At 41.2% G+C, this 17,683-nt stretch overlaps 2 protein-coding genes across 4 annotated transcripts; both read left to right on the forward strand.

Moving 5' to 3' along the window:
- The first annotated feature begins 210 nt into the window (after positions 1-210).
- Positions 211-7,207, forward strand: LOC133506168 (pannexin-1-like). Of its 2 annotated transcripts, XM_061830024.1 has the most exons (6): positions 211-546; positions 2,280-2,401; positions 2,559-2,764; positions 3,718-4,222; positions 4,293-4,364; positions 6,261-7,207. In XM_061830024.1, the coding sequence occupies exons 1-6, from the start codon at positions 366-368 to the stop codon at positions 6,276-6,278; spliced, it is 1,104 nt and encodes a 367-aa protein (XP_061686008.1). In that variant the 5' UTR covers positions 211-365; the 3' UTR covers positions 6,279-7,207. The 2 variants fall into 2 exon arrangements, with proteins under 2 accessions (XP_061686008.1, XP_061686007.1); XM_061830023.1 differs by having other exon boundaries at positions 4,293-7,207.
- A 168-nt stretch (positions 7,208-7,375) lies between these two features.
- Positions 7,376-16,165, forward strand: LOC133506169 (nuclear distribution protein nudE homolog 1-like). Of its 2 annotated transcripts, none has more exons than XM_061830025.1 (9): positions 7,376-7,525; positions 7,828-7,947; positions 8,116-8,269; positions 10,894-11,042; positions 12,735-12,871; positions 14,148-14,324; positions 14,419-14,504; positions 14,599-14,753; positions 15,616-16,165. In XM_061830025.1, the coding sequence occupies exons 2-9, from the start codon at positions 7,859-7,861 to the stop codon at positions 15,707-15,709; spliced, it is 1,041 nt and encodes a 346-aa protein (XP_061686009.1). In that variant the 5' UTR covers positions 7,376-7,525; positions 7,828-7,858; the 3' UTR covers positions 15,710-16,165. The 2 variants fall into 2 exon arrangements, with proteins under 2 accessions (XP_061686009.1, XP_061686010.1); XM_061830026.1 differs by having other exon boundaries at positions 7,388-7,525; positions 7,832-7,947.
- The last annotated feature ends 1,518 nt before the right edge of the window (positions 16,166-17,683 follow it).

The following is a 17,683-nucleotide window of genomic DNA, read 5'->3' on the forward strand; positions in this document are numbered from 1 at the left end:
ATAATCCCATAACAGGAATATTGCAACACTTGACTTTTCAAAATGGGTTCCCCGTTTCACATGTTCACCCTAAAACTTGATTTTATTTTTCAGTGACATCGTCTTGGGAGTATACTGTCAATACAGTATTATAAAAGAGTAAGCGTAGAAAAATAATGTGGCCACTAGCGCTCCCTGGTGCCTGTAGTGTGGGTGAACAATAACGGGACGGCAGGTTCAACCGTCATCCCACCGGTGAATGGAGATGCATGAACAATAGCGGCTGAGAGTTTTAGGCTTTATTTTTTCTACTTGGCCTCAATTCATACATTTCATTCGAAATCTAGCGACTTTTATTCTTCTATTTATTATCTTGTGTGAGCGCCATGGCGATTGCTCACGTAGCAACAGAGTACGTCTTCTCGGACTTTTTGTTGAAGGATCCCACGGAGGCAAAGTACAAAGGAATGCGTCTGGAGCTCGCCGTGGATAAGATAGTGACGTTCCTGGCCGTGGGACTACCTTTGTTTCTCATCTCGCTCGCTTTTGCTCAGGAAGTCTCCGTGGGTAAGCGACGAAGCGTCCTCCGAAGGAAACACGGATGCTCATGTCACCACAACATAGACTCCTTGTTTGATTTCAATGACAATAATGTTTTTTTTTTCATCTTAAATATGCAACAAGTATATTAATATAAAATATTTGAATTCCTTGGCGTTTGAAATTAAATATCCAAGTGTGACGTTGGGCTCCACCCTTTTACTTGAATTACGCCCAGTCAGTTGCAGGACCACAAGCTCGTTTCGGCTGCAGCGTGTGGACTTGTCCTAGTTCAGATCATTTCGTATAAATCATCTACACACCTCAAAGGCTGTTCAACCATCTAATGTTCATAGGTTCATACCCATTGCCCATCGTGCATTGCCAAAGTGAGCAGTTTGACACTGTGTAGACAAACAATGTCCCACCCTTCCTAATGCATTTGCCAGTAATTATGGCTCATAAAATTAATTAATTGTAAATTTTAATTATTCCTCTGACAAAAACATTTTTTATGGTTCCAACTTTGTGGTGCAACACTTTATTTTGCTTCCATGCTTCACAAAACTAGGTCTATAAAGGCATAGATGGAAGTGTTTGGTTGGGGGGGGGGGGTGAGAACCTTGGCTCAATTTCACCATATTGGGTTGGTTCTTCTCAATGAATAGGTACAATTTCCCACAGACGCACTACAAATCATGTACAAACACAATTCCCATGAATTTGCGACATTTTAAAACAAATTAAAACAGAATACAATGATTTTCAAAGGATGTACAAACTATAGTTCACTGAATACACTCCACGGAATTTAATGTTTAAACTGATAAACTTTAACATTTTTAGCATTTAACCATTAACTTGGAATTTTATGGCAGCAACATGTTCCAAAAAACCAAGGGCAGGGTCATCTTAACCACTGTACTACATCACCTTTTGTTTTAACAATATTCAATAAACATTTGGAAGCTGAGGACACTAATTGCTGAAGCTTTGTAGGTGAAATTCTTTCCCAATCTTGCTTGATGTGATGTACAGCTTCAGCTGTTCAACATTTAGGGGTCTTCGTTGTTGTATTTTACCCTTCATAATGCGCCACACATTCTCAATGGGAGACAGCTCTGGATTGCAGTCAGGCCAGTCTAGTACTGCCACACATTTCCAACAAAGCAATACTGTTGTATAACATACAGAATGCGGTTTGGCATTGTCTCGCTGAAATAAGTAGGGGCGTCCATGAAAACGACATTGCTTGGATGGCAGCACATGTTTCTCCAAAACCTTTATGTACCTTTCAGGCTTTATGCTGCCTTTACAGATTTGTAAATTACAGTCCGGTTGGTTCTTGCCTTACAGTTCTGAGGAACGGTATTCAAATCCTGGCCCCGCCAGTGTGATGTTTCCATGTTCTCCCCCCTTCCTGCGTGGGTTTTCTCGAGGCACTCCGGTTTCCTCCCACATCCCAAAAAGATGCATTAATTGGAGACTGAATTGCCCATTGGTGTGATTGTGAGTGTGACTGGTTGTTTCTTTCTATGTGCCCTGTGATTGGCTGGCAACCAGTTCTGGGTGCACCCTGCCTCCAGCCCAAAAATAGTTAGGATAGGACCCAGCGATCCCACGCCCCTTTTGAGGATAACCGGTGAAAGAAAATGGATGGATGGATGGATGGATGGATGATATAAATCCTCGAGTATCATTCGGATATGTTACAGGGGAAATGGTAGATGATCAAACTTTCTAATTAAATGCTCCTCCAGGAACACAAATCAGCTGCTTTGCCCCCACTAACTTCTCCTGGAGACAAGCAGCGTATGTGGATTCATTTTGCTGGGCAGCAGTACAACAACAAGCTGATGATTCACCACTATGGCTTCACAAGGTACTGTGAGCTCACTTGCCATTTACACATTCACTTGTAGGGGCTGTCATCATCACTCCACCTCGATGATACATAATTATATGATACCACTATTCTAAGTCAATAAATTTTAAACCAAAAGTGACAATGCTTAAATCTGTTCTCTTTTTTCCTGTAGTTCTTTCCATATATCCTGCTCTCACTGGCCATCTTTGTGTATATCCCTGCCCTTTTCTGGCGCTTCACCGCAGCCCCCCATCTCTCCTCGGATCTCAATTTCATCATGGAGGAGCTTGACCGCTTTTACAATCGTGCCATTAAACTGGCAAAGAATTTGGCATCCTTGGATGCTAAAGATAAGGATGCTTCACAGGACGCACAGAGGTAAACAACCGAATATTTCAATCTTCACACTGAAATATTTGGACAAAACAAAACATCTCTTTGCATGAGCGATTCTTTTTCTTCAGTAATGGGCTTTGTTTGTTCCGGATCATTAAGAGAAGCGACTTTCTTTCACTTTCGGGATTTGTTTAGTGTTATACTTATGATCTTGTCTTAGTATTTAATCAAACACATTGAACAGCTCCATCTTAAATTCTACGCAAAGGGATATGATGTTTTAGTTTAATCATATGATAGCATCAGAGAGATTTATAAACATTAGCCATGTGAGACATTGCTTGAAGCTGCGTTTATAGCGTAAACACCATTGCATTACATTAGATTTATACAGTAACTCAAAGCATGATATTTACAGAAAAAAATGTTTTTTGCTGATATTTTTTAATATGCTCATAACTCACCTGAGAATTTGAGGGGTGCAGCAAGTGGGTGGGATTTTTAATTTGAACTTGTTCTGTGAAGCCTTGCTTTTTAAGGATGAAAGTTGGTCTATACAACAAGATTTGATTGATTGGTCCATTGATTGATTGGTTGACTGACCTGACGTTTTGGCACGATAATATAGTTATATTGGGATTGGCAGCGTGACCCGTTCTCTCACCCAAAATCAGCTGAGATATTCTCCCATCCACCTGCGACTCTAGTGAGGATAAGCAGTACAGAAAGTGGATAGACTGTTTTGGCCAATGAGGGTCATAATAAAAATAGTCAAGATAAATACTTTATGAAAAATTTTCACCATGCATTTTGATATGCACTAAATCCATCCAGCCATACATACATTTTCCAAGCCCCTTATCCATTTTCTGTACCGCTTATCCTCACTAAGTCAAGGCCGTGGTGGAGCCTATCCCAGCTACCAAATTAACTTCATTCCTTTGTTTACACTTGTATTCTTTGTCTTAAAAGTTTATTTTGTGTGTTCTCTGCAGCAGTGCTCTGGAGCTGACTGAAAGTTGCTTCAAATATCCTTTAGTCGAGCAGTATCTAAAGACCAAGCGCTTCTCTTACCGCCTCGTGATCATGTACTTGGCATGCCGAGCCTTGACTCTGCTCATCTTGCTGCTCGCTTGCATCTACCTCGGATACTACATTCGACTGGCTTCCTTTACCGATGAGTTTCCTTGTGACCTGCGCACAGGGGTGCTGACCAATGACAGCAGGGTACCCTCAGCTGTCCAGTGTAAGCTTGTGGCAGTGGGGGTCTTCCGATTGCTCAGCTACATCAACTTTGGGGTGTATGTGCTACTCACTCCACTGGTGGCCTACGCCTCTGTCGGACCCGCACGTCAAAGTTCCAACTTCCTCCGACCTTACGAGATGCTGCCAGGCTTTGGTGGTTTGGGTGGGATCACACCTTTCTACAATGACCTTAGCATCTATCTGCTGTTCCTGCAGGAGAACCTAAGTGAACTGAAATCCTTCAAGTGCCTGCAGGTGAGTCAGTTTGGAACAACAATAATGACTTAGTAGAGAGTGAAGCCCATTTCACTTGTTTTATTAACAGGTGCTGGAGTTGTTGCAAGAAGCTGGTGAGGAGGGCTTTGATCCCATGTGCCTACTGCGAACGTTGAGCCAGGTGAAAACAGATGTGTTGGATTGTAAGAAGGCATATCCACGAAACAAAGTTAAGGAAGTCACATCGTAATTCCACTGATGTATGGGACGATTTTTGGTCTTGTAATACAGTGAAGAAAACAAGTATTTGAACACCCCGCTATATTGCATATTCTCCCACTTGGAAATCATGGAGGCGTCTGAAATTTTCATCGTAGGTGCATCTCCACTGTGAGAGAGCTAATCTCAAAGGAAAAATCCAGAAATCACAATGTATGATAATTTTAACGATTTGTGTGATACAGCTGAAAATAAGTATTTGAACACCTGAGAAAACCAATGTTAATGTTTGTTACAGTAGCCTTTGTAATTATAGAGGTCAAACGTTTCCTGTAGTTGTTCACCAGGTTTACACACTGCAGGAGGGATTTTGGCCCACTTCTCCACACAGATCTTCTCTAGATCAGACAGGTTTCTGGGCTGAAGCTGAGAAAAACGGAGTTTCAGCTCCTTCTAAAGATTTTCTATTGGGTTTAGTTCTGGAGACTGGGTAGGCCCCGCTAGAACCTTGGTATGATTCTTACGGAGCCACTCCTTGGTTTTCCTGGCTGTGTGCTCCGGGTCATTGTCATGTTGAAAGACCCAGCCATGACCTATCTTCAATGCTCTGACTGAGGGAAAGAGGTTGTTCCCCAAAATCTCACAATACATGGCTGCGGTCATCCTGTCCTTCATACAGTGCAGTTGTCCTGTCCCATGTGCAGAAAACACCCCCAAAGTATGATGCTACCACCCTATGCTTCACAGTAGGGATGGTGTTCTTGGAATGGAACTCATCATTCGTCTTCTTCCAAACACGGTTAGTGGAATTATGACCAAAAAGTTCCATTTTGGTCTCATCTGACCACAAAACTTTCTCCCATGACTCCTCTGTATCATCCAAATGGTCATTGGCAAACTTAAGACGGGCCTTGACATGTGCTGGTTTAAGCAGGGGAACCTTCCGTACCATGCATGATTTCAAACAATGACGTCTTAGTGTATTACCAACAGTCACCTTGGAAACAGTGGTCCCAGCTCTTTTCAGGTCATTGACCAAGTCCTGTCGCTTTGTCCTGGGCTGATTCTTTACCTTTCTAAGGAACATTGGGACCACACGAGGTGATCTATAGCATGGGACTCCACTCCGATTGAGCTTGACCGTCATGTGTAGCTTCTTCCATTTCTAATGATTGCTCCAACAGTGGAGCTTTTTTCACCAAGATGCTAGGCAATTTCTCCATAGCCCTTTCCAGACGTGTGGAGTTGTACAATTTTGTCTCTGGTGTCTTTGGACAGCTCTTTGGCCATGTTACAAGTTTGAGTCTTACTGGTTGTATGGGGTGGACGGGGTTCTTTATGCAGCTAATGACCTAACACAGGTGCATCTGATTCAGGATAATACATGGAGTGGAGGTGGACTTTAAAGGTGGACTAACAGGTCTTTTAGGGTCAGAATTCTAGCTGATAGATGAGTGTTCAAATACTTATTTGCAGCTGTATCACGCAAATAAATCGTTAAAAAAATCATACATTGTGATTTCTGAATTTTTCTTTTGAGATCATCTCTCTCACAGTGGACATCCACCGACGATGAAAATTTCAGACCCCTCCATGATTTCTAAGTGGGAGAACCTGCAATATTGCAGCGTGTTCAAATACTCATTTCCTTCATTGTAAATAAAAGAGTATTGTGAGTCCACATCCATAAGGTGCGATATATTAGCACATTGCTACGTATGCCAAGGTAACTTATCTGTACACTCCAGTGACAAGTTGTTGAACTCCTCAAGTACAATAGTGTTCTTTGTGTACATATCTGCTGGTGTGGCTGTTAATATAGACATATACACTGTAGATTACTTGCATTTTCTTATAGCTCTTCCAACCTCATTGACCAAGTCCTGCGGTGACCAACAACTGACATGATCTCGACAGGTGGTATGGAATGTCCATGTGTATCTCCTGTAAGGCACATATAACAGCCTTGAAATACTTATTATCTGAACAGGCTGCATATATTAGGTCAGTTTTCCAAATTTGTCTTTTTTTAACGTCACTGCACTCTAGTGTTGTTTACGACAAAGACAACTATTCTAAAGCATAAAATCCACCTTGAAGTGTCGGTTATGTGTTCAGTTTTACTTGTTTGTTCTAGATTTGGGTAATGTGATGAAGTCAGGATATTTAAATTTTTTTAATAACACTTTCTTTTCTTAGGTAATACCTTCCTAACATTTGTGAATGTCGGCAGTGCTTCTCTAACTGACTACTGTTTGTACTAGTGTGCATATTGTATATTTATTTTGTAATGAAGATCTTACTGCAATTTAAAACTTCCCTTTTTATTAGTGATGTTCATTTATTCTGCACCTGTAAAATGAGAAATGAAACCTTAATAGTTAATGGGCACATACCGATTTGATGGGATATTCTTAAAGCATGAAAAATTCATAGAAATTCATAAAAACATGTGCATGTTAAAATAGCCTGATACAGTAATGGAATAATGGAAATGCCACTTTAGAATGGACACTCATTTAAAAAATGTAAAACTGTTTTTTGCTGTTATGGGACTTCATTACCAAATAAACAAGGCATTATGATACTGCCTGTTATGACATATTATTTTATTACCATTATTTTTAAACCTTTTAATCTAATCAAATATCCGTTAATAAAAAGTAAGTTTCTTTCGGCTTGTCCCTTTCGGGGTCGCCACAGCGTGTCATCTCAGATGAACGCACATATGTTTGGCACAATTTTTTACACCGGATGCCCTTCCTGACGCAACCCTTCTCAGGGAGTGGAGGCCCCAGTGGGAATATTCTTATATTATTATTATTTTGTTGTTGTTGTGGCGCTACGTCAAAGCCCAAAAATCCACCCACTACATATATAAAAGGATTGGGTTGATTGGGTATACGGTATATGTCGTCATTCGTTCAGACCAATAGCGTCTCAAAATTCAAGCTCTGTTTGTAATTGATTGGTGGAAAACCGAAGGGTTATTTGAGCTGGTGGCCAGAGCTAAACTAAGTTTGTTCGAGCAACGCACATTACGAACAACGTGTTTAAGATAACTTTTTGCCAGGAATATATACACATTAATCCAATCTGTTTTACTATTTCTTTTGCATGCAGGTGGGTCCATTTTAAAAATGTTTAACTTGGCGTAGTGTGACGTGGTAGTTTAGCTTCATTGCTAAGCCGGCTAGTAAGCTTGTTAAGCTCATGTTACATTCATGTTGAAGTCATTTTGTCTTTCCAAAACAAGTTAACATTTCTGCATTATTTTACGATTATCTTATACGTTAACCCCAGCCCTCTGTGGCAAATGCTGTGCAGATTTTGGTATTTATATTAGCATGTTAGCGTCTGCTAACAGCAGTGACCGTTGAGAGGCAAACCCATTGTTAAGCAACTTGTTTGATGCACTTTTTAAGTTAGGTCGTATAAACCCGAGCACCCTGAGACATGGGCGAGGCGACAACACAACGCAACTTTGCGACTCTACAAGAGGAGTTGGGCTTTTGGAGGGAGGAGGCAAACGTACACCAGCAGAGGTAGTATCATTAAATATAATCCTAATACATACACTAACACGTTAGATGCTGTAATTACGGATGCTTATAACTACACACACGAAACCACTGTCATTTATTATCATCTCGAATGTAGCACTACTTAGTAATGCATAGTGAACTCATATGGAATCGTTTTGCTGTCATCAGGGCAGATGAAGCTCAGGAGGAGCTGCAAGAATTTCAGCAGATGAGTCGAGACTATGAAGCAGAATTGGAAGCCGAGCTGAAGCAGTGTGAAGTTCGGAACAAGGAATTGTTGCAGGATAACAGCAGGCTCCGTATGGAACTGGAAAACCTTAAGGTTTGATGAATAAGTGGAACTGAATATGCAATTTGGGGGGTGCAGGAAAGGGGTCAATAACAATAACAGCCTATGTCTTTGAACTTTGAACTTCATCTCTTAATGGTACAGATTCATAATGAATATGTCTTCTTTGTTGGGTCACCACAGTACTCCAATTTTGAAGGGCTCGCAATGCCTGCTTATTACAATCAGAATCAGCATTTTGGCCAAGTGTGTAAAAACACAAAGAATTTTTCTCCGGCAGCCGGTGCTGCCCTGTTACAACGTTCAGAACAAAGAACAAGAATGTAACGAGAATAAAGAACAACAGACATTTTGGTTTATAGGAACTATTCCTTATAAGAGTCACAGATGTGCAAGATGTAAAGTCTTCTTCATTTAGAACAGGCAGGAGATAAGAGTGTGTCAACGTCCCGCATTGTGTTAAGCTTGTACAGTTTTACCCAGTCACTCACATTTCGCACCCGCACGCCATCGCACTCGCAAATCTGCACAGTCGAGCACGAAAAATCACGCGCGTAAAATTTGTTATGAGTACAAAAAATCGATATTGAAAGACGTCGCTTATTTTGTGTAGTCTTGACGTTAATTTTACGTGTTTATTTCATAAACGTTGTTAACGAAACAAGCCTGCTCCTAAACAATCACCCGGAAACAGGATATGCAAGTTAACCATACTGAGCGTGTACGGAAGTGATCCCAAAAGCACATGTTCCGAGCTGCTTCATGTACTGCGAGTGCATTTGCGTCAAAAGTAATCAAAATCATGAGCTATGTCAAAGGAAATTCAGTTACACCAGCAGGGCTCAATGCGTGGGCAATTTTGGTTGATCATGTGACGGCGTGCCCAAAAAAAAAACAAAAGACGTTAGACTATCATCCACCTCGTCGCTTGTTGCAGGTGTGGCCATTACGTCGAGCGCACGCACATAAAGGTGTGTTCTAGCAAGCCGGCCTCCTGTTTACGGCAGTCGTTGTGATGCGCGCGTGCATCCCCGCTCCGCTGGTCGATTACGAGAGACTGGCTGGTTGACAAGTAGATCTTGGACGGGGGGAATCTGGGCACCCCTGAGTTACATTGAAAACATTTCTGGGATATAACACAGGTAATGTTTCAGTATCTAACTATAATAAGTATGAGATTGGGATTTACTTTGACTTGATATAAGTTTTAATGTTAGACTAGTCAGTCCATATATTTAAATGCGAATGGTTATTTTATCCCGTGGTACCGCCTTATCTTGAAGTTGAAAACGTTTCCCTTTTACATGCTTGAGGAAGATATAGATAATCTAGCTTTCGTCAATGGATTGACAATAGATACCGCCGTAAATTACGTGGGATTATAACAATACATCATGATGAAATAAAATGATTTGATTATATGAATATTTAGTGTTAGGTTTATCACCTAACTTGCTGGAATAGCTGCACAAATAACGAACAAGAAGTCGTCTTTCTTGTGATCAGGAGGACGTGAGAGACAGGCCAGTTACAGTCTCCAAACACATTCTGAACCAGCCTCTCACATACTCTTTTTTTTTTTTTTTTTTTTTTTTTTTTTTTTTTTTAAATTAGAAAACACACAAGGTCAAAAGGAGGGGTGAGCAGATGAAATGAACAAAGGTACAGTTTTGGTGATGATGTGGCACATTCTTTGGTTATGATGGAGTTGTCCTTGGCCACTTGGAGGAAGATACTGTTGCATAGGGTTAGGGTTAGGTGTGTAGGAGCTCGTCCTGTGAACAAGACTCTTTAAAGCAGGGATGAGAATTTTCCGCCGATCGGCGGATTTCCGACTTTTTCAGACCAAATTGACCATTCTCTAGATAAGCGCACATCCGTTGAGAAAATTTCAGGGGGTAGGATATCGTGCACCTGCCTCTCGGTGGTGGGCTCCGAGCTGCAAGTTCAGCTTCGTGCTAGCACAACCACGACTATCATATGCCGTTCTAACTTGCTCGGTAGTGTAAATATTTGCATTTTGCGACATAAACATTAAAACTTGTTTGCGGCAGATTACTCGATTGGACAACAGAGTTATACAGTATAACGATCCAATCGTGTTAGTGGTTAATCGAGTTTCACCATTGCCATGTACATGTGTTCTCGGTTTTCAGAAATCGCAGTGTAACTTGTTAGTTAGCCAAGTAATGGCGCGTGGGATTTAGCGCGAACTTAGCGACGGTGTGTTCAAAGTTTTACGATGGCGAACGTGTTAGAAAAAAAGGATGAAGATAGAGCGAGGGCAATTGACAAGGATGCTGGAATCAAAAACTGTTTCAGACGGGCATGGCTTGAAAAAAGTGTAACCGTGCAGATAGGATTCACATTTATTAAGCCGCCATATAGACTTAGATACTGGAAAAAGTTGGTAACATAAGGAACCCTTAAGTTCTGTTCACACTTGTACAGTAGTTTTGTAGGCCTTTGTATCATCAGAACGGAGGCTGTTCAGTAGAAAAAATAAATAAAATCACAATCTCGTTTTACATGCCATTTTTAACAGCCTAAATACCTTTTTTATAATTTTTTTTTTTTTTGGTCATTTGCACACTACACCGTTGAATTGGGGATGTCAGCAATATTTGGCATCTGACTGATTTGGGTGCTGCTTGCAGGAGAAATTTGAGAGCCAGCACACTGATACTTTTAAGCACATCTCCACCCTGGAGGAAACTCTGGCAGAGACGACAGCGGTCAAAGATCACCTGCAGAAATATATCAGAGAGCTAGAACAATCCAATGATGACCTTGAGAGGACCAAAAGGTCAGAATTGAAATCTCATTGCAATTGGTTTGCTGTAAAAGTACAGTGCCCTCCATAATTATTGGCACCCCTGGTTAAGGTGTGCTTTTTAGCTTCTAATATTTTTTTTTTCTAAATAATATGGGACCTTAATGGAAAAAAAGAGAAACATCCAACCTTCAATACAAGTGCATTTATTCGGTGGGGAAAAAAATCCCACATAAAGAAATAATTATTTGACATCAAATAATGTGTGTCACAATTATTAGCACCCCTGGTGTTAATACTTTGTATAACCCCCTTTTGCCAACAAAACAGCACCTAATCTTCTCCTATAATGTTTCACAAGATGGGAAAAGATAAAAAGAGGGATCTTCAGCCATTCCTCTTTCCTCTCCTTTCTCTAAATCATCCAGAGACCTAGGTCCACTCCTCTTCAGCTCACCCCACAGGTTTTCAATGGGGTTGAGGTCTGGGGACTGAGATGGCCATGGGAGGAGCTTGATTTTGTGTCCGGTGAACCATTTCTGTGCAGATTTGGCCATATGTTTAGGGTCATTGTCTTGCTGAAAGACCCAGTGACGACCCATCTTCAGCTTTCGGGCAGAGGGCAACAGATTTTGATTTAAAATTTCCTGGTATTTCAAAGCATTCATGATGCCATGCACCCTAACAAGGTTCCCAGGTCCTTTGGAAGTGAAACAGCCCCACAGCATCACTGATCCACCCCCATACTTCACAGTGGGTATGAGGTGCTTTTCAGCATGCGCATCTTTCATGGCACGCCAGACCCACTTAGAGTGTTTGTTGCCAAAAAGCTCAATCTTGGTCTCATCTGACCAAAGCACACGGTCCCAGTTGAAGCCCCAATACCGCTTGGCGAACTCCAGACGTTTGCGTTTATGATTGTGAGTGAGGAAAGGTTTTCTCCATGCATGCCTCCCAAACAGCTTGTTGGCGTATAGACAGCGCCTGATGGTTGGGTTAGAGACTTTGTGACCCCTGAATGCTACCATTTGTTGTAATTCTGTAACAGTGAGCTTTGGAGATCTTTTGATTTCTCTTACCATCCTCCTCACTGTGCGTGGTGGCAAAATAAACATGGGTCCTCGTCCAGGCTTGCTTACCACTGTTCCAGTTGTTTTGAACTGTTTAATTATTCCTCTCACAGTGGATATGGGCAGCTGCAGTTGAGTGGCAATCTTCTTGTAGCCTCTGCCTGACCTGTGAAGGTCGACGCACATCTGCCTCACTTGTATGCTGTGTTCCTTTGTCTTTCCCATGTTTAAGAGTGGATAAAAGAAATGGCACTGTGTCATGTCATATTTATACCCCAGGGAAACAGGAAGTGATGAATTACTAATTAAATGTTCCTACATACTCTGGTAAACTTTGTAAACTACTATAGAAATGACAGAAATGCTTCAATTATATTTATTTCCTGGGAATTGTTATGGGTGCCAATAATTGTGGAACAGGTGATTTAATGAAAAATTATTATTTTTTAGTCAGGGATTTTTTTATTTTCTTACAATTCATTTGAGTTGAAGGTTACATTTTCCTAAAATTTTCAGTGACAGTATTCTTCTGCAATAAACACTGAATTTATTTGAAGGCTTTTAACACATCTTAACCGGTAGTGGCAATAATTATGGAGGGCACTGTAGTTTGCAAAGTTTCAGGGACACAATAATCATCTCCATTCCTGCCCAGGGCTACCATCATGTCTCTCGAGGACTTCGAGCAGAGGATGAACCATGTCATTGAGAGGAATGCTTTTCTTGAGAGTGAGTTGGATGAGAAGGAGAACCTGCTTGAGTCTGTTCAGAGGCTCAAAGATGAAGCCAGAGGTAAACACATTAGCTACACTCAGTGGCGTCGCCGTCGCTGACGTCATAGGCTATTTTGTACTCTTTCAACGCTGGCAGCTAGATCCATTTCACACACGCACACCATTTATGGCATATTACTCCTTGGCGGACTAATATCCCGACTCATCGGCCCGGGGTTCTGCTCTTGACCTGGTTCGGATACTGGTTACAAGAATTGACAAGACCAGAAAAAAAACACGTCCACCACTACTGCTGTTGAAACCAGTACTTTTACTCCATTACAATGATTCAAATGTCACTTGCTACTTTTATTTTTATTTGTTAAAGTCCCCGATGGCTCCATGACACAGTCTGCTCGATGTATTTGGAAACCAGAAAGCATTATGGCGCAATTGGAGATGTGTTCACATAGCCCTGTCTACATGAAGCACAGGGTGGCGGAACGTCCAGTCTTTACTTGTCTTTCTGAGAAGACGAAGCTTGTCCATTTTGTTGGTTAGGGAGCATAGTTTTGCAAGGTTGATCAACGGGCATTGCTTTCGGAATACTTTCTTACAGACCTGAGCCGCTCATAGGCACACTATCCTCAATTGTGCCTCCCTCAGGTCCACCATGTGCCATTGACCCCAGATGCTCCACCGAAGAGTAGCTCCTAGTCAGAAAAAAATGAACTGATTTGTGAAAGTTGATGGAAGAAAGTCCAGAGTAGACTCCCAAATGTTTAGCAAGTTTGCCCTTATGTTAACAAGTTACATACTGTCTCTAAAGACTTGGAAAAATCACAAAACATAGACTGTACTAGATAGGGTGTTACTGAGGCGACCATAAAGCTGACCACCATCTCGATACCTAATTCATTAAATGGTACAATGTTGCAAGGAGTACACACCAATGACCAAAGGTGATTCCTATCTAAACTTTGGGAAACCAAGTTTCTTGTGGTTACTGACAAATGCATCAAAAGCATCATCTTGAATTGGGTGTTCTTATTGATTGAGCACTTAAGTGGAACCTTGTTCTATGTTTACATGGACACTTTTCCTCTTTGCCATCATCAGTGGTTATTTCCTTTGTTGGCATGACAAGTTAGCCAAAGAAAATACAAAACATGAGTTTATATTCCTTCACTTGCTCCAATTCTCAAAATCTCTTAAAGTAACCTCTCGAAAGTTATGTGCAACTCTAAGAAACATTTGATAATTTCCGAATTGTACCAGAGACATTTGACTTTCGACTTCAGGGGTTTCACTTTTTATTCTGTACAACATTCCTTTGGTTGTGCTGTTTGACACAGATCTTCGCCAGGAGCTAGCGGTGCGTCAGAAGGAAAGGCGACCATCCAGCAGCATGGGCAAAGACCTGGATCGATCGGACCTGCCGTGCCCCTCCGCTAATAACCCCCCGACCCCTGTCACCCCTTCCAAACCTTCCAGCTCGTTCGCCACCCCTCTTGTATCCAGCATCCGGCGAGGTGGAAAGACTTTCCTTTCTGTTTGCTTAAATGTTTAATGATTGGCCTTTTGCCGTGAATAAGTTTTGTATTTTCCTGTTTTGTTCTGTCTCAGGTGATGGACTAACAGGGACTCCTCTTACAACATCTGCAAGAATATCTGCACTGAACATTGTTGGGGAGCTGCTGAGAAAAGTTGGGGTATGAGATGTATTTGTCTCCTGTGTTTTATGTAGGTATCATGATGACGTTTGTGGAATTGTGTAAGTTGTCTGTGTTATTTGTGGGATGACAGAATCTGGAGTCCAAGCTGGCCTCATGTCGTGACTTTGTATACGACTCATCGAATACACGGCTGGTGCTGCCAGCTGCCCCCGCTAGTCCTTGTGGGCTAGACGGTGGGGCTGAAATCCATGCTAGCAGCATGAGTCCTCCTCCACAGTATGACAGGTGAGAGGGATTGCCGATTAATATACTATGCAGATTGAGACTGGGCCAAATAAAAAGAAAAATAAAATTTTCCCATCAGAGCCTTGTTAGAATACAGTAAATTGTGCAAAAAGTTCTGCAACATTGAATACAAAAGTCTACGGAATGTCAAATTAAGTTCACCTGTAAAGGTTGTAGTGCATTTTATGCTCATCCAGAATTTTCACCAGAGATGATTATCTAACTTTATATGAGTGGGGTACAGTAGATTCCACACATTGACGGTTCAGCATTCGTGAATTCATCTGATCGCAGACTTTTGGGGGGGGGGGGGGTCTCTTTTTGCAGTCAGGCCCAGTCAGCTGTATCACAGCTTATTCTTATGAGGATCTAGGTGTTTTTATTTTAGAATAAATTATGTTGTATATATTAAAATGGGGCGGCATGGTGGCTCAGATGGTAAAGTGTTGGCCTCACAGTTCTGAGGTGCCGGGTTCAATCCCAGACCCGCCCGTGAGGAGTTTTCATGTTCTCCCCGTGCCTGCGTGGGTTTTCTCCTGGCACTCCGGTTTCCTCCCACATTCCAAAAATATGCAATATTAATTGGATACTTCAAATTGCCCATAGGTGTGTTTGTGAGTGCGGGTGTTTATCTCTATGTGGCCTGCGATTGGCTGGCAACCAGTTCAGGGTGTACCCTGCCTCCTGCCCATTGACAGCTGGAATAGGCTCCAGGACTCTCCGCGACCCTTGTGAGGATAAGCGGCAAAAGAAAATGGATGGATATATTAAAATGATTATTGGGGGGAATAATGTCCAATGAAATAAAATGTAGCTTTAACATGTCTGTGATGTATTAAAGGTATTTGTACTTGTCTTGCAGCTTAGTGAAGCGGCTAGAATTTGGACCAGCACCTCCACGAGGTGTCTCTCAGGGTGCTCAGTCTCCAAAGGGAGGAGTCAAGATGTTGCTGTGAGAATCCTGCACCTCCTAACTTCACCTCGCGCCAACTCCTCTCCCACCACCCAACAACATCAGAACTTTGAACATCGAGCTTATTGAACCTGAAACCCGCTTTCTTTGCTTGCCGCTCCACATGATATGTGGAATTCTGCTGCCTCAGAGTCACCTGTATCACACCATATCATGGGATGAGGCACAACACGAATGCGTAACGTCCACTTTCCCTCTTGTCCATGTGGTGAGGAGCTTCAAAACAACACTGTATTGACTTACTGCCTGGCTGTGATGGTGGATCACTCCCAGGTAGCAAATATTCCAGACATGTAAATGGCCCTAATTTCAGGACTGTTCAATGAACTAAATTAACAACACTAGGTTGTTGTTTTGAGTACAAACCAAAGCTGTGATGAGGGAAATACATTCATATTTTTTTTCAATAATACCTCATTTAATAAATATTTGATGCTTTCGGATTAATCAGTTCATTTAATTCAATCAATTAATTTTCATGTTTTGTAGGGCTGGGGAAGCTGACGGAAAAAAAATCCGATACATTTTTTCATATTTGATCTCTATCACAATTTGTATATTTTTTAAACTTTTAAGAGTTAGTTTTAAAGCGTCTGTACTAAAACTAAAGATAGATTAGTTTTTAGATTACATAATTTTATAAACACATTTTAACACTCAATATTTAGAGCTGTACCCCCAACATATTTGCATACTAAGGAAATAAAATAAAAAAAAATACAAGTTTTCACTCAGCAGTGCAATGAATGTGGAACAATAATAATAGATTAACAACTTTAAAAAGATTTACAAACCACATGAATTCTGATGAGATGATTAGTTGCTTGCAGTGGCTAACTGCTAATGCTACATGTGCTGGCAGCACTGATCGGAAGGATCTATTAACAGCACACCTTCCGATCTGTTTTGGCTTTTCACATAATCATGTGGGTGTTGGTACTTTTTCAAATGAATAGTCTGTTGCCCTTTTTTTAGGGTGCCGACAAAGTGCCATGAAAAAGTATTTGCGCTTCTCAAATTCTCCTTTTTTTTGCATACCTGTAGTTTCTCCACTTTATTTGAACTCATTAAATCAATGTAAATATCAGACGACTGAACCAAGTTAACATAAAATGCAGTTTTTTTGATGGTGATTTCATTTAACAATTCTCAAAACAATTCAATGTGACCTAGTCCTGTGTAGAAAAATACCCCCCCCACCACTTGCTAAAGCACAAATTAATTGTGGCTAATCACTGATCACACCTAAGCCTGATTCCTTGCAGGCCTGTACAATCAAGAAGTCAAGTCAATCAAGGGTCTATCAATCTTGAAAGGGTTATAAAGCCATTTTTAAAGCTTTAAGTTTCCAGTGAACCATAGGAAGAGCCATTGTCCTCACGTGGAGAAAATATGGAAGAGTTGTGAAACTTCCCAGGAGTGGCCGGACTACAAAGATTACCCCAAAACAACAGCAGTGACTCATCCAGGAGTCCACATTAGAACTCGGGACAACTTCTAAACAACGGCAGGCCTTCCTTACCACAGTTCAGGCCAGTGTTCATGACATACCAATTAGTAAAAGACTAGACAAAAATTACATTTAGGGCAGAGTTTCAATGCAAAACCACAGCTGATCAAAAGGAACACAAAGACACCTCTTTTGTAAAAAAAAAAAAAAAAAAAAAATCTGAATGATTCCCAAGAGTTTTGTGAGAATAGTTTATGGACTGACAAGATGAACGTTGAACTTTTTAGAAGGTGTTACATGTGGCATAAATGTAACAGCTTTTCAGAAAAAGAACATTGTACCAACAGTCAAATGTGGTGGGAGTGGTCTTTGGATGCTTCTTTTTCAGGACCTGGACAACTTGCTGTAATTGATAGAACCAACAATTCTACTCTTTAAAAAGAAAACCCTTTAGGAGAATGTTCAGTCGTGTGTGTGTGTGTGTGTGTGTCCCCCAACTCAAGCAAA

Source organism: Syngnathoides biaculeatus, chromosome 9, assembly GCF_019802595.1.
Source record: "Syngnathoides biaculeatus isolate LvHL_M chromosome 9, ASM1980259v1, whole genome shotgun sequence".
In the NCBI taxonomy this organism is placed as follows: Eukaryota; Metazoa; Chordata; class Actinopteri; order Syngnathiformes; family Syngnathidae; genus Syngnathoides; species Syngnathoides biaculeatus.